The sequence below is a fragment of the Thamnophis elegans genome, chromosome 2, assembly GCF_009769535.1.
Source record: "Thamnophis elegans isolate rThaEle1 chromosome 2, rThaEle1.pri, whole genome shotgun sequence".
NCBI lineage: Eukaryota > Metazoa > Chordata > Lepidosauria > Squamata > Colubridae > Thamnophis > Thamnophis elegans.
The window spans coordinates 142,847,777-142,870,333 of NC_045542.1; the positions used below are offsets into that span (position 1 = coordinate 142,847,777).

The 22,557-nt window shown below is 43.3% G+C and overlaps 2 protein-coding genes across 2 annotated transcripts; both read left to right on the top strand.

Moving 5' to 3' along the window:
* The first annotated feature begins 3,600 nt into the window (after nucleotides 1–3,600).
* LOC116524025 (zinc finger protein 664-like) lies at nucleotides 3,601–7,209 on the top strand. The gene is made up of 3 exons (XM_032239123.1): nucleotides 3,601–3,633; nucleotides 4,966–5,095; nucleotides 5,620–7,209. The coding sequence occupies exons 1-3, from the start codon at nucleotides 3,601–3,603 to the stop codon at nucleotides 6,663–6,665; spliced, it is 1,209 nt and encodes a 402-aa protein (XP_032095014.1). The 3' UTR covers nucleotides 6,666–7,209.
* Nucleotides 7,210–15,167: 7,958 nt separating this feature from the next.
* On the top strand, nucleotides 15,168–22,308 carry LOC116502692 (zinc finger protein 664-like). The gene is made up of 5 exons (XM_032208597.1): nucleotides 15,168–15,199; nucleotides 15,419–15,533; nucleotides 15,645–15,712; nucleotides 19,897–20,026; nucleotides 20,551–22,308. The coding sequence occupies exons 2-5, from the start codon at nucleotides 15,428–15,430 to the stop codon at nucleotides 21,678–21,680; spliced, it is 1,434 nt and encodes a 477-aa protein (XP_032064488.1). The 5' UTR covers nucleotides 15,168–15,199; nucleotides 15,419–15,427; the 3' UTR covers nucleotides 21,681–22,308.
* Nucleotides 22,309–22,557: the final 249 nt, after the last annotated feature.

Genomic DNA, 22,557 nt, shown 5'->3' on the forward strand with positions numbered 1-22,557 from the left:
GCCCTCTAAGAAAAGGGGAAGAGAGACATGCCTACTCCTCATCCAGGTTCAGTTTTTTGAGTTTTAGGAGTTGGAGAAACTCTCCCCGAACCTATGTTTCCCTCCCTCCTAACCGCCCTTTTCCATGATTGTAACAGGCATGGGGTGGGGGGAGCAGAGTCCATGCATGCTGCCCTGGGGAACAAAACCAGATCCTCAGAAAGGAAAGTGTGTGGGGGGGAAAACCTGTAGAGTCCTTCCCACCCCATTTCCTGGTGTAATCTCCTGTGTAGGGGGAGAGCTTGCATGGCAAATCTCAAGCAGGAAATAAGAAATATATTTGCAAGGAAGAGAGGCAGAAGATGATGCCTTCATTCTCACTGTGTGCTGGATGACACTAAACTAGGTTTGGATCCCCTTTCTAATTTGTCTTAGGAAAGCAGTAAACCAGCATCCCAAGACAGGATCAATTGACTGGCATTTCATTTGATGTGAACTGAACTTTCATGCTTTGATCTACACTTTAAAAAAGAAAGTCTCTCCTTGTGAGCAAAAAGAAATTGAAAGGATCCAAAATGCCAAATACACTCAATCTTCTTGATGGAAGTCATCACTTTACCAGTTCAGAAAATACTTTTCAATATGTGGGGATGAGTGTTGATGAATGGTCCAATCCATAACTTTCTGGCTGTTTGAATATATTCCCTTTTCTGTAAGGGAATCACAAAATGGAGGTCTTTTGTTCATCTTCTTTACAGACAGTGTTATTTCTTTGGCTAAGAAGACTTTAGGTATTCCCATGGCTAGGTGAACATTGCTATGAATGTGTGGGAAACCTCCCCCCCCCCTCCAAGAATACCATTTTGGGGAAATATTAAAAAGAAGCAGAATATTATATTCCCCCTAAGGGAGAAATGGAGAATCCTGCTCTTAAGGGAAGCAGAAGCCAGCTTCAGTCTCCCTGCCCCAAGGGGAAACTGAGGGGGGCAGTTTTTAGAAATGCAGATTTGGTAATCCATTCAGAAAGATTGAATCAGGCAGAAACTTTAGATAAGCAACACAATTAAGCCAAAGGTTGACAAAGTTGAGCTTTGCCCTGATATATGAATGGCATAACACAGGTTGTGGTTTCGTGTTTTTAGAGCAGTGGTCTCAATCTTGACAAGGTCCTCTCTTTGCCCCTGTTTTTCATAACATTTCATCACGTACAGCGATCTGGAGATTCTGCAGAAGTCCCCAAAGGAAGGAAGAAAACATACAGGATGGTAGGAATCCAGATCACAAAGATGGGAGACTTTTTATAAAGGTTCTCCAACTTAGAAATTTCCACCATGCATGGTCATATGACAGCAACACAAGTGCCTTCTGTAATCCTCCAGTCCCACTCAGATCTTAAAAAGAAAATTACAATGTATGTGAATGGATAGAGAATCTAATCCCAGAACTTGTCCTCTTGGGTGTTAGATAAAATTGTAGAATTTGCATTTCCCCTTTAGCCTATAGAGTGCCAGCCATAACCCCATAGGAATCCCCCCACTCTGAACTCCATTTTGTCAGCCGTCCCAGAATGACATGTGGTTGGTGGTTCTGCTTTCTTTCCAATCAGCTTCCAGTCTTCATTTTATTCCCAGCGCCTTCCTCCTGTATTGGAACTGAACCAGATGGATATTTCTTCCAAGAAATGAAAAAGCATTTGGAGATACACAACCTTCCTTGCACTAATTCTGAATTGTGTTACAGGGCAGAGAGAGAATGGCTGGCCTTCCTTTAGCAAATGAGGGAAGTGGAAAAGGCCCTTCCAGTGCTCAGTCTGGAATCTGTGGGGAGATCTGGGCAAGAACTGGGCAGAAGATGCTGGAAGAAGGAACCATCGTTTCACAAGTTCAGGCCTGGAACTTCAGGAGCGTCCAATATCAGGAGGATGAGGGTCCCCGAGGACTTTGTAGCCGACTCCACTTCTTTTGTAATCGGTGGTTGAGACCAGAAAAGCACACAAAAGCGCAGATGCTGGACCTGGTGGTTCTGGAGCAGTTCCTGGCCCTTCTTCCTCTGCAGATGGAGAGCTGGGTGCGGGAGTGTGGAGCAGAGACCAGCTCCCAGGCAGTGGCCCTCGTGGAAGGCTTCCTCCTGAGCCAGGCGGAGGAGAAGAAGGAGCAGGTTGAGTTGCAGGTGAAATATAAATCTTACCCCGGTATTTCTTTCCTTTGTCACAAGTCCAGTAGAGTTGGTAAAAAGTTCCATTTTATATTTACATTTCAAACGTGTATTTGAAATTCCTTTGAGATTTGAAAAATCTTTGGCAGTTTATCAGATGTTAAGCAGAGGAAGGCACCACTTCATGATGTGTAATGTCCATTAATTCTTTTTTTCCTGGATCCTATTTCAAGTCCTTTGCAATGGAGCTCAGAGATCCTGAGAGAAAGAGGCATTTGTCAAATCTCCCTCAAGACCTGCCTTTCAGGGGGATCCCTCAGGGAGATCCAGTTCAAGACACCTCAGGAGGTAATATAAGGTCCTTCCACTCCTTTGATAAATCCTAACTTTCTCATCTTCTCTGTGTCCTCTCCACCCATTTTATTAATTATCCCTTTTGAAATTCTGTCTCCCTCACAGGGAAGAATAGAAGGAAGTCGACTCTTTGTTTGGGGGGAGCGGAAACCATGACTGAACCTCCAACTCAGGTATGAGAATAATTTTGATTTACTAGATTTTTATTTTTTCCCTCAGGAAATCAGCTGTTGTACATATTATAGGTAGTCTTTGACTTAGGACCACAATTGAGCCTAAATTTTTTGTTGTTGAGTGACACATTTGTTAAGTGAACTTTGCCCCATTTTACGACCTTTCTTGCCACAGGTGTTAAGTGAATCGCTGAAGTTAGAAGTATGGTTGTTGTTAAGTGGCTTCCCTAATGACTTTGCTTGTCAGAGGTTCACAAAAGGTGATCACATGACCCTGGGACCCTGCAACTGTCATAAATATAAGTCAAATTTGATCATGTGTCCATGGGGATGCTGGAACAGTCGTAGGTATGAAAAACGGGCATAAGTCATTTTTGTCACTGTCGTTGTAAATCCCTAAAAACTGTTGTATGTTGAGGACTACCTGTACTGTCTTCTACCATCTTCCCCTTTTCTTTTGGTTGGAGATTCTTTTTAGGATTTTTTTTTTAGATTAGTACTTTAAAAACAAAACTGTTTTCGCTAATTATTCTCCCAACTTTTCAATAAATAATGTTTTACAGAATTCTTTATGTTAGTCATGATGTCTGCAGCTTGTCCTATGAAAAACTGTACAAAAGAGATGGTTTGCGTCCATCAAACAAATGGATTTCTTGGCATTAAATTCACAGATTCTCTGGGTAAACATTTCAACTAAACAGTGCGGACAGAGAATTAATTGATACAGAACATTTCTGTCCCCAGCATTCTAAAATTAATAGGGTTAACAGTGCATATAACATAGATGTTTGTGTGGGTAAGAATGTCAATTTTGCTGTCAAGCAAAATCAAGCATTTAATAGTGAGTGCCATACAATCTGCAATCAAACAGGTGGTACGAAAGTAGGGGAAGTCAGACACAACACAGGTTATGTAGACAGTAAACACATGGTCAGTCAAAATGGACGCAAATGTGTATACACCAATGCACAGAGTATGAGGAATAAACAGGGTGAATTAGAAATTTAAGTAAATGAGACCAGATACGATATTGTTGCCATGACGGAAACTTGGTGGGTTGAAACCTACAAATGAAACATACAACTATAGGGTAATACAGCTATTTTTATTTTTTTTAAATAGACCAAATGAAATAGGTTGTAGAGTTGCACTATATATAAGAAATAACTACATCTCTACAGAAATAGAGCACAACAATGCTGATAACTGCCTTGACATCAACTGGGAGACAAACGCTGCACCAAGTGGAAGATCATATAGGTTCCTGATAAACCTAGCATACAACTTTGTTTCCTAAAAAGTAGAGAAGGGGGACAAGGGAATCAACCATTACAATCATTAATAAGAAAAATACACGGTTAACAGTTAAGATTATTAAAATCCCAGGACAGTCAAAATATAGAAACGTCTCCAAGTAAAAAGTGTTCTGAAAGAACAATTAGCCAAGGCCCCATTAGCTTAGAAAGTAAAATTTAATCTTCTGACTTGTGCCTGGATTTGGAGGCCAAACAATCCAACTTTGCATAGGCTAAGAATTGTCTTCAATGGAAAACATTCTCCATTTCCTTATTTACTGTCCAGCCAATGGCTCAGACTACTAGCAGCTTCCTTGCAATCTGAGGAGGAGCAGAGTCTCTGGGTATTGATGGCACACCAGACAGAACCCTGGTTGAGTTCTCCCAGCACTTTCAGGAAGGTGTTGAGGATGAACAGGATTGCTCCTTCTTAGGACAACATAAGGCATTTCATAAAATACTACAAAGAATCCCTTCCCCTACAGACACATTTCCTTCTTTAAAGGCAGGAAGCGTTTAAAGGCCTTCAGTGTCTTCAGAGAATCAACTGGCAGGTGGGCCTTGGAAAACCCACCAATCAGGAACACTATCCAAGGAAGGGTTAGTGTCACTGATTGGTGGGTTTTCCGAGGCCCATCTGCCAGTTGATTCTCTCAAGTCACTGAGGACCTTTTGATTGTGGATGGATGGATTCATAGATCCAGAATGAAGAGTATTCTGATTAGGGTTTGTTGGCCGTTTGATAGATCAATTGATCCAGAAGAAAAAAGGGCTTATTTAACCTGAATGGCACTGAAAGTCCTAGAGAATCATTCAAGATCATAAAACCTTCCTAAAATATTTCTTTAGTCAAATGCTTTTGGTTCTGTCAATTTTGTCATCTAAACCACAGATCCTTACTAAGCATAGACATTTATCTTAATGTTTATGTTTGCTATATAAAATTCTTAATAATAGGAAAGATCCTGCAGTCCCTCTTCCATCTGTTCTGTACTTTTTTCCCCTTTCAGGAGGGTTTTCTGCCCTTTGAGGAGGTGGCTGTTTATTTCTCCAAGGAGGAGTGGTCTCAACTGGATCCTGACCAAAAAGCTCTGCATTGGGAAGTCATGCTGGAGAATTATAAGAATGTGGCCTCTCTTGGTAAGGGTTTCCTACTCTCCCTCAGAGAGTTCAGGAAAACATTTTGTAGTTAAATGCCATTAACTAGTTCTTATGAAAACATTTATAAATTAATATCTTCAGAGGGAGAAGGGAAAGTTCTGTTTTTCTAGTGCTCCTAGGAAGGAAATAGGTCAATGGCATTTTGCTTAGATATATCTTATCTAATTTATATTTATATTTAAACATTTTATGACAAAGTAATTTCTTGGTTTGAGGTAATGCCAAACTTCATCACACAGATTTTCAACTATTTTGGCCCAGATGCTTCCACATCAGTCCTATCAAGAGTTGCCATTCAGGTTTTTTGACTTAATGTCTTTTGCAAGGTTTTATGCCTCATCAATAGAGATGTTATCATTTCTATACCATGCCATTATTAAGATGCAAATATGCAGTATATATTGGAATTTGGCACAATATCTGAAGGCAATCAATATGACTTCTGACAGAGTGAGCTTTTTCCCTAACCTTTCTCCCATTTTCATTTCTCTTTCACTTTGAAGGTGAGAATGAGAATAAAGACTCTGGAGAACCATTCCAAGTATTCAGAAAAGGAGATGTAATGGAGAAACCTGCAATTCAAACAGAATTCCAAAATCAGGAGGGAAACCTGTTGAATAACTGGAATAAGGAAAGGTCATCTCCTTCGATTGTTTCTCAGATGCAGGACTTTTCTGATCAACAAGAAAAACTAAAGAAGAAATATATTGAGAAAGATGTTAGAATCTTCAAAGAGACATTAAATGTAAATGGACCGTGTCCATCACAAGCCAAAGGAGGAGCCAATATGGGCAAAGACAAAGGAAAGAAATACAGTTGGAAGTTCACACCTTCACAAGAAAATAGGTCTCTTGAATCTCAGAAAAGTTTTCACATGGGAGAGAAGACAAATAAATGCAATGAACATGGAAAAAAGACTGTTAATAAAAAGACATCCACAATGGAGAAGCCATATAAATGCATGGAGTGTGGAAAGGACTTTGGAAGACGCAGTAAGCTTACACTCCATCAAAGGATCCACACAGGAGAGAAGCCATATAAATGCATGGAGTGTGGAATGGACTTTGGAAGACGCAGTAATCTTACAGTCCATCAAAGGATCCACACAGGAGAGAAGCCCTATAAATGCATGGAGTGTGGAAAGGGCTTTATCCGAAACAGTAGCCTTATTTCCCATCAAAGGATGCACACAGGGGAGAAGCCCTATAAATGCATGGAGTGTGGAAAGGGATTCAGAAGAAGCAGTGAACTTACACTCCATCAAAGGATGCACACAGGGGAGAAGCCATATAAATGCATGGAGTGTGGAAAGGGCTTCAGGGGAAGCAGTAATCTTACACGTCATCAAAGGATCCACACAGGGGAGAAGCCCTATAAATGCATGGAGTGTGGAAAGGGCTTCATCCAAACCAATCACCTTATTACCCATCAAAGGATCCACACAGGGGAGAAGCCATATAAATGCATGAAGTGTGGAAAGGGCTTCATCCAAAACAGTAACCTTACTAGCCATCAAAGGATCCACGCAGGGGAGAAGCCATATAAATGAATGGAGTGTGGAAAGGGCTTCAGCACACCCCATAGTCTTATTTCCCATAACATGATTCATAGACTGGAGAATCACCCAAGCAAAGATACATTTGGATGAGAATGTATGCTAATTATTGATTTAATGGGTTCTCTGAATGGATTTCAAATTTACAGACTGAACTCTGAAAAAGGTTTTTAGTAATGAAAAAAGAAACAATAGGCATGGGTCATTATAATTATGATTTATATATTTTTGAATGTATCTATATATACAGTATATAGAAATGTCAAATTAGCGGCTCACAGGCTGGTTGTGTTACGTGAAGGACACGCCTACCCCAGCTCCGCGAATAGGGAAACTGTTGCAATATGTCACATGATGGCCACGTGACACATGGAGTTTGAAATCCGTGGTATATATGTTCATTTTAGTTTATTTTTTAGAAATGAGTTTCCTGTTTTCCAACTGCCACCAGTCTCCCAGTTAGTCATAGCTCTCAGAGCGATGCGAAGACATTTAACAGATGCTGCTTCCCTAAGCCCAAAAGGAAAATTTCAAAAAATAATAATAATCAAATTACACCCATGGTAGAGAACTGGGATCCTCCACAATAGTTAAATTTGCATCCCTAGTGTAGAACTGAGACCTGAATCAGCCAGTATCTATGCAGAAGCATTGAACATTATTCAGTCAAAGGCCTCATGATATGAGGGAGTTGTCACATGCAGATCAATGTAGAGCGTGTGGGAAGAGCTGAAAGGATGAACAATTCCTCTCTCACAAAAGGAGCCAGAAGTGCCCCAAGTGCATGTGCAATTTTCTTTTCAAGCATTATCGCCATGTTTTGCTCTTTTGTAGTGTGGTGAGTCCAAATTCGATTTAAATGAAATCAATTAAATATCAGTTGGGTAGTTTTGAGGATGGGTGCACTCACCATTGGGTCATCTTTGGCATTTTCCTCCTCTGAGGCCTCCCCATTGGTAGGACTCTTCGTCACCTTAGGTGGGGATCCTCTTCCAGAGATTGTTGCCCCAGATGACTATTTTCTGGTGGCATCTGGGGCCTTCTCTTTACCACCGTGGCAGTTGGTATGCACGTTTGTGGCATTGGGGCTGGAGCTAAGCACTCTGATGCTCTGTGGCTAAGTTGACAGTAACGGTGGCATTTTATTGGGCCCCACGAGGGAAGGAACCTAGTTACATCTCTAAACTTAGGAACCGCCTCATCACATTGTTCTGCTATCCATCCTGCAGTTTCCCCCTCATTCATCCATTCTATTGTCGAGAACTCTGTATTGTTGGTGTCTATTGTCTGTATACCCCCCCCTCATTTTATGTAAGCCGCCCTGAGTCCCCTCAGGGAAAAGGGCGGCCTATAAGTATTAATAAATACTCAAATACTCAAATTGTTCTGCTATACATCCTGCAGTTTCCCCCTTATTCATCCATTCTTCTATTGTCGAGAACTCTTCTCTGTTGGAAGGTGGGGTAAGAATCTGTTGGGGCATTGCAGGTGCACATTGTTCCACCATCCATCCTGCAGTCTTCCCCTCGTTCATCCCTCCTTCCATTATCAAGAACACTTCTCTGTAGGAAGGTGGGGTAAGAACCTGTTGTGGCATTGCAGTTGAGACTGGACTCTGTGGGGGGGGGGGTCAATCTCTGGGTTGGCCACTGCCCAGTTATCTGCCATGGTGCCATCTGCTGAGGGAGGGCAGGTGCCCACTGGCATCACTTCCATCCATGACCGGGGTTTAAGACCCATCCTGGGGGTGCCTGATTCACAGGTTGCAGTTCAACCAACGATGACTGGCTAGGAGGGGATATGTGCCAAGGCCCCCTCTGCTGGCTTGGAGGATTTTCCCATGTTGATGGCCAAGCAGATGCCCACTGGCATCTTTTCCATCCAAACTCTGGGAAGAAAGCCCAATTTGGAGGTGCTTAATTCACAAGCTGAAGCCCAATTTCCGGTGGTTGGCTAGTGAAAAATGCTGGTCAAATCCCTTCTTGCTGGCTGGATTGAATCTGCCGACCGAATGGAGAAGCGAAGAGACAGGAGAGACGAAGCGGGAGCCAAGCCGGGTCATTTCTTCCAAGAGGCAACTTTCCCATTGAATGACTCGCTGCCCTAGACCCTCTGCAGTCCCTCTCGGCTGGCTCTGCTCCCAGCAGCAGGCCCCTGCTGCGTCCAGCGCGTCTTCATCAGCAAGCAGGTTGCCTGCCCGGCTTGCTGCCGCTGCCCCTCCATAACCAGGTCATCCCAAGCGGAGCTCCCCCCGCCTAGCTGCGTTGCACACACGTGCGGGCATTCAAGGAATGCGGCGTTGTTGTTTTTTTAAAAAAATGCCGGATTCCTTGAATGCCCGCGTGTGTATGCCACGCAGCTAGGCGCAGGAAGCACGTTTGGGATGACCCGGCCATGGAGGGGCAGCGGCAGCGAGTCAGGCGGGCAACCCGCTTGCTGTTGAAGACGCACTGGACGCAACAGGGCAGGGGACTGCGGCCGGGAGCAGAGCCAACCACTGCTGCAGGGATCGAGTGCTGCTGGGTCCCTGCGGCAGCAGCAGCAGCAGTTCCCAGTTGGGACCGGGCACCCTTACCGTAGCAACCCTGCATTGCTCATAATCTTGCGGCTCTGCACGAAAGGGCCAAATGCGGAGGAAAGGAAAGCACGTCGGGTATCCAGATCTCAGCGAGGAGGAGGAGGAGGAGGAAGGGGAGGAAAAAGGTGAGGGTGGAGGGAAAGCAGCCGGGCAGCCTCCATCGGGCGGTGAGGCGAGCTGCGTGCAAGGCCGCACGGTCAGCCCGCCCTGCGACTCCTACTAGTGCTTGGCAGCACGCAGCCACCACGCAGCCTCCAGCCCCGCAGGCTGTCCTCCCGGCGCACAGCCACTAATCCATCGATAGACAAGATAGACCTGGAAAAATGAGTGAAAATGTTTGCAAGAGGAAGCCACGTGGTGGAGCCAAAAAAGGGGCGGAGCACCCTTTCTACAAAAATCGGGACTTTTTTCCGTTTCAGACAAATGGTTTTCCAATCTCTTCTTTGAAAAAGTGTTGGAACTTCTAAAGGGAAGTTTTTCCACTGATCTATTTTTCTAACTGTCAGGAAAATGGTTATTTCTGAGCAACAAAAATTTAAGAGAGATTCTTATTAGGAAATGTTATTTTTTAAAACTAGTACTTTTAAATACAATATTCTTTACTGCAGCATAACACTGCCAAAAGCAGATGGATTGGGAAGGCTTTCTGATCAAGGGCAGGATGAGTGCCCTCTCCTGGTTTCCCATGGGAAATGCACCATTCTCCACTTTTGGCATCAGCACCTATGGCCCATAGAAAATCCACCAGGGTGTTGACTCTACAAACAAAAAGGGAACACCATGTACTTGGGCATTGGGCCACTGTTGCAGGTTCGCCAAGTAGTGAGATCATAAGACTTGCCTCCCAGGATGCTAGACTCCCTCTCTTTAACCCTTTGAGCTTCGCAGGCAGTTAAAAAGAATCTGTCTGGGTTCCAAATAGCCTCCAAAATTAAATCAGAGTCCAAGGCAAAGTATTGCTCAAACTTCCAATATATTAAGAGAGCCATGTTGGCACATCTGGGAAAACCTGAATCTGAAAGCTTCCTGGTTTTCCCCACCCAGTTGAAATTTCACGATCTTGCCCCCACACCCACAAGTCCATCACATGGTCCAATCTTCCACTGCCATGCTGGCAGTTCCACATATCCAGTTCCGGTCAGGTACAAAGGATGACTTTGCCTTTCTAGAATGGGATTTTGTTTTGGCTGCATAGCATCTAAGTCCATACAATCCCCCCTCCCATTCTCCCACAATAGAAAAGGCATAGTAGAATAATAGAAAGTGTCGCAGGCCAAAGATCCAAAAGGATTGTGGCTGCAGCCCTGACAGAACATCTTAAAGGAAAGAGAGCCAGAGGTGGAAAGGGCTCGTGTGTGCAGGGGGGTGTTCTTCCCATATGTAAGAAGAAATCAACCCCCCCATTATCCCAAATAAAATATTAACCATCAAAAAAATATTATCCATAAGGAAAAGCCTCAGAAAAGTCAAAAGACCAAGATGCTAATAAAAACCGCCTGAAGCCCATTCCACATTCCAGCCAGATGCCTAAAGAAAACATTGTAATAAGAAACTAACTGCAAAGGGATGCAGCACTGAAGATAAGGAGCTTATTGAAACAGGAATCCAACAGGAATCCAGCTATCTAGATGGCTCCATTCACAAGCAAAGCAAATACTGCCTGCAGAAATCTACTCATCGCAGGATATTTCGAAACTCCTTCCGGCAATTTTGACAGCTAACAAAAGCAGAATGATAGGATTAGAGCAAGCAGCCCCTCACACAAGACATAGATATCAGCCACAATAAGAATTACCCAACCCCCTTTCAGAGCACAAAGCCCATAGTGCACAAATCCCAAACTTCAAAAGTTACAGAACCATAGAAGAAACCTTCCACTCACCCAGTTGGATGGGCATGTGAGAGTTGTAAATTCAGCCCTGTGTTTGATGAGGGGTGAATCGTGGTTTTTCCTTGGAGCCTACTTTATGATTAAGTAAAATAAACCTGAGGTAGATTCTAAGAAACATATTTTTATTATAAAATAAATAACAAACAAACTTACTGGCTAATAACTACATTGTGGTAAAGTTCCTAGCACACCTCCTCATGGCAGGCAAAACAGAAAGAGAAAGGGACATGCACACTAGGCTTACAGAGAAGTGTCCGCCTACCGTATGTCTTACAATATAAGCACAGCTGGCAAAACAAAAGAACATCCTGACAGGGCAGTTGCCCCAGAACTGCACCCTGTGTCTAATTCAGATACAATCATTTGAGTCCTGGGACTGGGAGACCCCCAGATCCCATGTTTCCCTACCAATCTTTTCGATGATTCTAACAGGCAGAGGGGGAAGCAGATGTCCAGACCAGGAATAAATTCAGGTCCCAAGAAAGAAAAGGGGTGAACTGGATAGTCTTTTCTGCCCCATTTCTTCGGAAAAAGCTCCTGGATAGGGGAAGTGGGTGAGCTTGCATGGGAAATCTCGAGCAGGAAATCAGAAAAGGTTAGCAAGGAAGCGATGCAAAAGATTATGCCTGCATTCCCATTATGTGCTGGATGACACTAAACTTGGTTTGCTGCCTCTGCAGTTCAATTGGTCATAGGAGGGTAGTGAACCAGATCATCATGTTGTTGAAAGAAATGTCCTTCTGGTTTCAGTTCCAAGTGGGGAAGAAGACACTGGAGACATGGAGGCTGCTTGGAAAGGTGGTTTATTGTTGGACAGGGCCACATGGCTTGAGCCCTGAACAGAAAAGGTGATCACATGTTTCAATGTTGATGGAGAAGAGAGAAGGGCTGAGGAAGGGGCTTGCTGGGCTTTTTATACCCTGTTTAGTCCCACCTCTCTGTTTCCTGTTCCTGTGTAAGAAATGTATTCTGATTGGTTGTCAGACTCCCATGGGGCCATGCAGGGGGCTACTCTCTAGGCTGTTTTCAATCCATAGATGGGTTCTCAGATGCCATGTGGAGAGTGGAGTAATATCCCTTCGCCCTGCAGCTGCAGTGGAGGAGTCTTTATTATGTAAAGTGGGCTAGCCTGGCCTTCTCAATGGCCTATTGACAAAGTGTGAATGGGCAGGACGCTACAGACAACTATTCTGTCTTTTAAAGCATGTTTCTTTCTTTTCACATCCAGAGAAATATTCTGCCTTTTCAATATTTCCTAGGATGTTTAATTTTTCTGGGAGAGGGCTGGATGATAACTTCCCACAATGTTCACCTGTGTGCTTTTAAGCCTTTGTGTTTCATGTGAACTGAGCCCCTCGATTTGGTTGACCTGTTTGTGTTAAGGGCATCTTGTGGGAACTTGCATGGCTGAGTGTAGGAAGAAAGAGAAATGGAGCTTCCTAAACCAGGGTCAGTTGACTGGCATTTCATTTGATGTGGACTGAATTTTCATCCTTTGTTAAATGCCTAATACACTGAATATCCTAGGTGGAAGTCATCCATTTACCATCTCAGAAAACTATTTCTAGGGGGATGAGTGTGGTTGAGGGCTTAAGGGCTTGTTCTCCTATTCGCCTTCTCTCCTATTTCTCCACTCTTGTATGAGCACCTTCCGTGCACAGAAAATCCACCAGGGGGGGCACTTCAGCTTTGGGACCCTGTTACAAGTTGGGAAGGCAGTGACGTCATTTGGTTTTGCCTTTCTAGGATACTACTAGATTCTCTCTTTAACCACATGTGCTGTGGAGGAGTTTAGAAAGGCGGAGAGAAAATCTGAAAGATCCAGAGGTGGAAAAGGTAAGTGTGTGTCTGTGTGTATGTTTGTGTGTGTGTGTGTGTGTGTCTTCTTCTCACAGAAAGGGAGACGGAGGATTGGCCCTCTAAGAAAAGGGGAAGAGAGACATGCCTAGTCCTCATCCAGGTTCAGTTTTTTGAGTTTTAGGAGTGGGAGAAACTCTCCCCAACCTATGTTTCCCTCCCTCCTAACCGCCCTTTTCCATGATTGTAACAGGCATGGGGTGGGGGGAGCAGAGTCCATGCATGCTGCCCTGGGGAACAAAACCAGATCCTCAGAAAGGAAAGTGTGTGTGTGGGAAAACCTGTAGAGTCCTTCCCATCCCATTTCCCGGTGAAAGCTCCTGTGTAGGGGGAGAGCTTGCATGGCAAATCTCAAGCAGGAAATAAGAAATATATTTGCAAGGAAGAGAGGCAGAAGATGATGCCTTCATTCTCACTGTGTGCTGGATGACACTAAACTAGGTTTGGATCCCCTTTCTAATTTGTCTTAGGAAAGCAGTAAACCAGCATCCCAAGACAGGATCAATTGACTGGCATTTCATTTGATGTGAACTGAACTTTCATGCTTTGATCTACACTTTAAAAAAGAAAGTCTCTCCTTGTGAGCAAAAAGAAATTGAAAGGATCCAAAATGCCAAATACACTCAATCTTCTTGATGGAAGTCATCACTTTACCAGTTCAGAAAATACTTTTCAATATGTGGGGATGAGTGTTGATGAATGGTCCAATCCATAACTTTCTGGCTGTTTGAATATATTCCCTTTTCTGTAAAGGAATCACAAAATGGAGGTCTTTTGTTCATCTTCTTTACAGACAATGTTATTTCTTTGGCTAAGAAGACTTTAGGTATTCCCATGGCTAGGTGAACATTGCTATGAATGTGTGGGAAACCTCCCCCCCCTCCAAGAATAACATTTTGGGGAAATATTAAAAAGAAGCAGAATATTATATTCCCCCTAAGGGAGAAATGGAGAATCGTGCTCTTAAGGGAAGCAGAAGCCAGCTTCAGTCTCCCTGCCCCAAGGGGAAACTGAGGGGGGCAGTTTTTAGAAATGCAGATTTGGTAATCCATTCAGAAAGATTGAATCAGGCAGAAACTTTAGATAAGCAACACAATTAAGCCAAAGGTTGACAAAGTTGAGCTTTGCCCTGATATATGAATGGCATAACACAGGTTGTGGTTTCGTGTTTTTAGAGCAGTGGTCTCAATCTTGACAAGGTCCTCTCTTTGCCCCTGTTTTTCATAACATTTCATCACGTACAGCGATCTGGAGATTCTGCAGAAGTCCCCAAAGGAAGGAAGAAAACATACAGGATGGTAGGAATCCAGATCACAAAGATGGGAGACTTTTTATAAAGGTTCTCCAACTTAGAAATTTCCACCATGCATGGTCATCTGACAGCAACACAAGTGCCTTCTGTAATCCTCCAGTCCCACTCAGATCTTAAAAAGAAAATTACAATGTATGTGAATGGATAGAGAATCTGATCCCAGAACTTGTCCTCTTGGGTGTTAGATAAAATTGTAGAATTTGCATTTCCCCTTTTGCCTATAGAGTGCCAGCCATGACCCCATAGGAATCCCCCCACTCTGAACTCCATTTTGTCAGCCGTCCCAGAATGACATGTGGTTGGTGGTTCTGCTTTCTTTCCAATCAGCCTCCAGCCTCCATTTTATTCCCAGCCCTTCCTCCTGTATTGGAACTGAACCAGATGGATATTTCTTCCAAGAAATGAAAAAAGCATTTGGAGATACACAACCTTCCTTGGACTAATTCTGAATTGTGTTACAGGGCAGAGAGAGAATGGCTGGCCTTCCTTTAGCAAGTGAGGGAAGTGGAAAAGGCCCTTCCAGTGCTCAGTCTGGAATCCGTGGGGAGATCTGGGCAAGAACTGGGCAGAAGATGCTGGAAGAAGGAACCATCGTTTCACAAGTTCAGGCCTGGAACTTCAGGAGCGTCCAATATCAGGAGGATGAGGGTCCCCGAGGACTTTGTAGCCGACTCCACTTCTTTTGTAGTCGGTGGTTGAGACCAGAAAAGCACACAAAAGCGCAGATGCTGGACCTGGTGGTTCTGGAGCAGTTCCTGGCCCTTCTGCCCCTGCAGATGTAGAGCTGGGTGCGGGAGTGTGGAGCAGAAACCAGCTCCCAGGCGGTGGCCCTGGCGGAAGGCTTCCTCCTGAGCCAGGCGGAGGAGAAGAAGGAGCAGGTTGAGTTGCAGGTGAAATATAAATCTTACCACGGTATTTCTTTCCTTTGTCACAAGTCCAGTAGAGTTGGTAAAAAGTTCCATTTTATATTTACATTTCAAACGTATATTTGAAATTCCTTTGAGATTTGAAAAATCTTTGGCAGTTTATCAGATGTTAAGCAGAGGTAGGCACCACTTCATGATGTAAAATGTCCATTAATTCTTTTTTTTCCTGGATCCTATTTCAAGTCCTTCGCAATGGAGATCAGAGATCCTGAGACAAAGAGGCATTTGTCAAATCTCCCTCAAGAACTGCCTTTCAGGGGGATCCCTCAGGGAGATCCAGTTCAGGACACCTCAGGAGGTAATATAAGGTCCTTCCACTCCTTTGATAAATCCTAACTTTCTCATCTTCTCTGTGTCCTCTCCTCCCATTTTATTAATTATCCCTTTTGAAATTCTGTCTCCCTCACAGGGAAGAATAGAAGGAAGTCGACTCTTTGTTTGGGGGGAGCGGAAACCATGACTGAACCTCCAACTCAGGTATGAGAATAATTTTGATTTACTAGATTTTTATTTTTTCCCTCAGGAAATCAGCTGTTGTACATATTATAGGTAGTCTTTGACTTAGGACCACAATTGAGCCTAAATTTTTTGTTGTTGAGTGACACATTTGTTAAGTGAACTTTGCCCCATTTTACGACCTTTCTTGCCACAGGTGTTAAGTGAATCGCTGAAGTTAGAAGTATGGTTGTTGTTAAGTGGCTTCCCTAATGACTTTGCTTGTCAGAGGTTCACAAAAGGTGATCACATGACCCTGGGACCCTGCAACTGTCATAAATATAAGTCAAATTTGATCATGCGGCCATGGGGATGCTGGAACAGTCTTAGGTATGAAAAACGGGCATAAGTCATTTTTGTCACTGTCGTTGTAAATCCCTAAAAACTGTTGTATTTGGTATTTGGTATTTATTAGTATTTATAGGCCGCCCTTTTCCCTGAGGGGACTCAGGGCGGCTTACATAAAATGGGGAAGGAGGGTACAGACAATAGACACAAGACAGTACATAAAAGTAAAAATAGTAAACAACATTCATTCATCATTCGGGTGGGGGCAGATTATCTTTATAAGAGCCAAGGTGGCGCAGTGGTTAAATGCAGCACTGCAGGCTACTGCTAGATCAGCAGTTCAGCGGTTCAAATCTCACCGGCTCAGGGTTGACTCAGCCTTCCATCCTTCCGAGGTGGGTAAAATGAGGACCCAGATTGTTGGGGGCAATATGCTGACTCTCTGTAAACCGCTTAGAGAGGCCTGAAAGGCCTATGAAGCGGTATATAAGTCTACTGCTATTGCTATTGCTATTTATCCCCAGGCCTGACGGGCTAGCCAGGTCTTAAGGGCTGTGCGGAAGGTCTGGACGGTGGTGAGGGTACGAATCTCCACGGGGAGATCGTTCCAAAGGGTCGGAGCTGCTACTGAAAAGGCTCTCCTCCGTGTGGTTGCCAGTCGACACTGACTGGCAGATGGTACTCGGAGGAGGCCTAATCTGTGCGATCTAATTGGTCGCAGGGAGGTAATTGGCAGGAGGCGGTCTCTCAAGTACGCAGATCCACTACCATGGAGGGCTTTATGCGTGACAAGTAGCACCTTGAAGCGCACCCGGAGATCAACAGGTAGCCAGCGCAGCTCGCGGAGGATAGGTGTTATGTGGGAGAAACGAGGTGCACCCACAATCACTCGCGCGGCCGCGTTCTGGACTAGCTGAAGTCGCCGGATGCTCTTCAAGGGCAGCCCCATGTAGAGCACATTGCAGTATTCCAGCCTAGAGGTCACAAGGGCCCGAGTGACTGTTGTGAGGGCCTCCCGATTCAGGTAGGGTCGCAACTGGCGTACCAGGCAAACCTGGGCAAATGCCCCCCTGGTCACAGCCGTCAGATGGTGGTCGAAAGTCAGCTGAGGATCCAGGAGGACTCCCAAGTTGCGAACCCTCTCTGAGGGGTATAAAATTTGACCCCCCAGCCTGAGCGATGGAACACTGGTCGAATTTTTGGGAGAGACACACAACAGCCACTCGGTCTTCTCCGGTTGAGTACAAGCTTGTTAGCCCTCATCCAGTCCATAACGGCCTCAAGACCCCGGCTCATCACGTCCACCGTCATTGAGTTGGCACGGGGCGGACTGATACAACTGAGTATCGTCCGCATATTGATGGTATTTTAACCCGTGCCTCCGAATGATCTCACCCAGCGGTTTCATGTAGATGTTAAATAGTAGGGGGGATAAGACCGAACCCTGCGGCACCCCATATGTTAGGGGCCTAGGGGTCGATCTCTGCCCCCCCACTAACACCGACTGCGACCTGTCCAAGAGGTAGGAGGAGAACCACTGCAAAACAGTGCCTCCCACCCCCACCTCCCGCAGTCGTCGCAGAAGGATACCATGGTCGATGGTATCGAAAGCCGCCGAGAGGTCGAGGAGAACCAGGATGGAGGCATGGCCTCGGTCTCTGGCCCTCCAGAGATCATCGGTCAATGCGACCAAAGCGGTTTCTGTGCTGTAACCGGGTCTTGTATGTTGAGGACTACCTGTACTGTCTTCTACCATCTTCCCCTTTTCTTTTGGTTGGAGATTCTTTTTAGAATTTTTTTTTTAGATTAGTACTTTAAAAACAAAACTGTTTTCGCTAATTATTCTCCCAACTTTTCAATAAATAATGTTTTACAGAATTCTTTATGTTAGTTATGATGTCTGCAGCTTGTCCTATGAAAAACTGTACAAAAGAGATGGTTTGCGTCCATCAAACAAATGGATTGCTTGGCATTAAATTCACAGATGCTCTGGATAAACATTTCAACTAAACAGTGCGGACAGAGAATTAATTGATACAGAACATTTCTGTCCCCAGCATTCTAAAATTAATAGGGTTAACAGTGCATATAACATAGATGTTTGTGTGGGTAAGAATGTCAATTTTGCTGTCAAGCAAAATCAAGCATTTAATAGTGAGTGCCATACAATCTGCAATCAAACAGGTGGAACGAAAGTAGGGGAAGTCAGACACAACACAGGTTATGTAGACAGTAAACACATGGTCAGTCAAAATGGATGCAAATGTGTATACACCAATGAGGAATACACCAATGAGTATGAGGAATAAACAGGGTGAATTAGAAATTTAAGTAAATGAGGGCAGATACGATATTGTTGCCATGACGGAAACTTGGTGGGTTGAAACCTACAAATGAAACATACAACTATAGGGTAATACAGCTATTTTTATTTTTTTTAAATAGACCAAATGAAATAGGTTGTAGAGTTGCACTATATATAAGAAATAACTACACCTCTACAGAAATAGAGCACAACAATGCTGATAACTGCCTTGACATCAACTGGGAGACAAACGCTGCACCAAGTGGAAGATCATACAGGTTCCTGATAAACCTAGCATACAACTTTGTTTCCTAAAAAGTAGAGAAGGGGAACAAGGGAATCAACCAGATTGGTCTTAATTCTCACTAAGAGAGATTATATGATAGAAGGCGTTGAAGCTATAGGAATCTTATGGGGGAATGATCATGCAATACCGGAATTCCACATTATGCAAGCACAAGCAATAGAACTAAGTCAAACTAGAGTCTTGGGCTTTAAAAGACAAACTTGAACAGAGAGACCTTGGGAATGATTCCATGGATGAGAATCCTCAAGGGGAAAACAACTCAAGAAGCTTGGGAAATTTTGAAAAGTGAGATTATAAAAGCCCAGTCTAGCACAAAACCAATGAAGAAGAAAAATAACAGCTCTCAAAAGAAATCAGCATGTCTGCAAAAACAGCACCACAAAAACAAAACCATAAAAACAGATTAGGAACACAAGTTAAAATCGGTAAGTGAGCACCTGTCCACCCTAGATGAGAAGACCAAGAAAGCTGATTAGGGGACTGGAGGCTAAAGCATATAAAGAATGGTTGCTGGAATTGGGTGTGTTTAGTTTAATGAAAAGAAGGACTAGGGGTGACATGACAGCAATGTTTCAATATCTCAGCGGCTGCCATAAAGAAGAGGGAGTCAAGCTGTTCTCCAAAGCAAATGGGTGGAAACTTGGATAACCATTTGTCTGAAATGGTATGGAGTTTCCTGCCTAAGCAGGAGGTTGGAGTAGAAGACCTCCAAGGTCCCTTCTAGCTAAATTATTCTATCCTACCCTACCCTACCCTGCCCTGCCCTACACTATCCTACATGGTGCCCCATTTTTGTAATTATTTGAGTTGAATTTGTGCTAGGAACCTCAAAAATATTTAAATATTCAAACTAGCAAGCTTCCCTTTTTCCAATGCCTCATTTACAATCATTAATAAGAAAAATACACGGTTAACAGTTAAGATTATTAAAATCCCAGGACAGTCGAAATATAGAAACGTCTCCAAGTAAAAAGTGTTCTGAAAGAACAATTAGCCAAGGCCCCATTAGCTTAGAAAGTAAAATTTAATCTTCTGACTTGTGCCTGGATTTGGAGGCCAAACAATCCAACTTTGCATAGGCTACGAATTGTCTTCAATGGAAAACATCCTTCATTTTGTTATTTACTGTCCAGCCAATGGCTCAGACTACTAGCAGCTTCCTTGCAATCTGAGGAGGAGCAGAGTTTGCTATATAAAATTCTTAATAATAGGAAAGATCCTGCAGTTCTTCCTTGGTCTGTTCTGTATTTTTTTTCTCCCTTTCAGGAGGGTCTTCTGCCCTTTGAGGAGGTGGCTGTTTATTTCTCAAAGGAGGAATGGTCTCAACTGGATCCTGACCAAAAAGCTCTGCATTGGGAAGTCATGCTGGAGAATTATAAGAATGTGGCCTCTCTTGGTAAGGGTTTCCTACTCTCCCTCAGAGAGTTCAGGAAGACATTTTGTAGTTAGATGCCATTAGCTAGTTCTTATGAAAACATTTATAAATTGATATCTTCAGAGGGAGAAGGGAAAGTTCTGTTTTTCTAGTGCTCCTAGGAAGGAAATAGGTCAATGGCATTTTGCTTAGATATATCTTATCTAATTTATATTTATATTTAAACATTTTATGACAAAGTAATTTCTTGGTTTGAGGTAATGCCAAACTTCATCACACAGATTTTCAACTATTTTGGCCCAGATGCTTCCACATCAGTCCTATCAAGAGTTGCCATTCAGGTTTTTTGACTTAATGTCTTTTGCAAGGTTTTATGCCTCATCAATAGAGATGTTATCATTTCTATACCATGCCATTATTAAGATGCAAATATGCAGTATATATTGGAATTTGGCACAATATCTGAAGGCAATCAATATGACTTCTGACAGAGTGAGCTTTTTCCCTAACCTTTCTCCCATTTTCATTTCTCTTTCACTTTGAAGGTGAGAATGAGAATAATGATTCTGGAGAACCATTCCAAGTATTCAGACAAGGAGATGTAATGGAGAAACCTGCAATTCAAACAGAATTCCAAAATCAGGAGAGAAACCTGTTGAATAACTGGAATAAGGAAAGGTTATCTCCTTCAATTGTTTCTCAGATGCAGGACTTTATTGATCAACAAGAAAAACTAAAGAAGAAATATATTGAGAAAGGTGTAAGAATCTTCAAAGAGACATTAAATGTAAATGGACCATGTCCATCACAAGCCAAAGGAGGAGCCAATATGGGCAAAGACAAAGGAAAGAAATACAGATGGAAGTTCACACATTCTCAAGAAAATGGGTCTCTTGAGTCACAGAAAAGTTTTCACATGGGAGAGAAGACAAATAAATGCAATGAACATGGAAAAAAGACTGTTAATAAAAAGACATCCACAATGGAGAAGCCATATAAATGCATGGAGTGTGGAAAGGACTTCGGAACACGCAGTAAGCTTACACTCCATCAAAGGATCCACACAGGAGAGAAGCCATATAAATGCATGGAGTGTGGAAAGGGCTTCATCCAAAACAATCACCTTATTACCCATCAAAGGATCCACACAGGGGAGAAGCCCTATAAATGCATGGAGTGTGGAATGGACTTTGGAAGACGCAGTAATCTTACAATCCATCAAAGGATCCACACAGGAGAGAAGCCCTATAAATGCATGGAGTGTGGAAAGGGCTTTATCCGAAACACTAGCCTTATTAGCCATCAAAGGATGCACACAGGGGAGAAGCCCTATAAATGCATGGAGTGTGGAAAGGTCTTCAGAAGAAGCAGTGAACTTACACGCCATCAAAGGATCCACACAGGGGAGAAGCCATATAAATGCATGGAGTGTGGAAAGGGCTTCACCCAAAACAATCACCTTATTACCCATCAAAGGATCCACACAGGGGAGAAGCCCTATAAATGCATTGAGTGTGGAAAGGACTTCGGAACACGCAGTAATCTTACACCCCATCAAAGGATCCACACAGGAGAGAAGCCCTATAAATGCATGGAGTGTGGAAAGGACTTCGGAACACGCAGTAATCTTACAGTCCATCAAAGGATGCACACAGGGGAGAAGCCATATAAATGAATGGAGTGTGGAAAGGGCTTCAGAACAAGCCATGAACTTACATGTCATCAAAGGATGCACGCAGGGGAGAAGCCATATAAATGCATGAAGTGTAGAAAGGGCTTCAGCACACCCCATAGTCTTATTTCCCATAACATGATTCATAGACTGGAGAATCCCCCAAACAAAGATACATTTGGATGAGAATGTATGCTAATTATTGATTTAATGGATTCTCTGAATGGATTTCAAATTTACAGACTGAACTCTGAAAAAGGTTTTTAGTAATGAAAAAAGAAACAATAGGCATGGGTCATTATAATTATGATTTATATATTTTTGAATGTATCTATATATACAGTATATAGAAATGTCAAATTAGCGGCTCACAGGCTGGTTGTGTTACGTGAAGGACACGCCTACCCCAGCTCCGCGAATAGGGAAACTGTTGCAATATGTCACATGATGGCCACGTGACACATGGAGTTTGAAATCCGTGGTATATATGTTCATTTTATTTTATTTTTTAGAAATGAGTTTCCTGTTTTCCAACTGCCAGCAGTCTCCCAGTTAGTCATAGCTCTCAGAGCGATGCGAAGACATTTAACAGATGCTGCTTCCCTAAGCCCAAAAGGAAAATTTCAAAAAATAATAATAATCAAATTACACCCATGGTAGAGAACTGGGATCCTCCACAATAGTTAAATTTGCATCCCTAGTGTAGAACTGAGACCTGAATCAGCCAGTATCTATGCAGAAGCATTGAACATTATTCAGTCAAAGGCCTCATGATATGAGGGAGTTGTCACATGCAGATCAATGTAGAGCATGTGGGAAGAGCTGAAAGGATGAACAATTCCTCTCTCACAAAAGGAGCCAGAAGTGCCCCAAGTGCATG

What these genes read in the sequence shown, in the direction of transcription:
- LOC116524025 (XM_032239123.1), top strand. Translation starts at nt 3,601, where the DNA reads ATGGACGCAAATGTGTATACACCAATGCACAGA. An exon ending in TGTATACACCAATGCACAGA is followed by an intron (nt 3,634 to 4,965) that starts GTATGAGGAATA and finishes TTCCCCTTTCAG; the next exon opens with GAGGGTTTTCTGCCCTTTGA. An exon ending in TAAGAATGTGGCCTCTCTTG is followed by an intron (nt 5,096 to 5,619) that starts GTAAGGGTTTCC and finishes TTCACTTTGAAG; the next exon opens with GTGAGAATGAGAATAAAGAC.
- LOC116502692 (XM_032208597.1), top strand. Translation starts at nt 15,428, where the DNA reads ATGGAGATCAGAGATCCTGAGACAAAGAGGCATTTGTCAAATCTCCCT. An exon ending in TGACTGAACCTCCAACTCAG is followed by an intron (nt 15,713 to 19,896) that starts GTATGAGAATAA and finishes TCTCCCTTTCAG; the next exon opens with GAGGGTCTTCTGCCCTTTGA. An exon ending in TAAGAATGTGGCCTCTCTTG is followed by an intron (nt 20,027 to 20,550) that starts GTAAGGGTTTCC and finishes TTCACTTTGAAG; the next exon opens with GTGAGAATGAGAATAATGAT.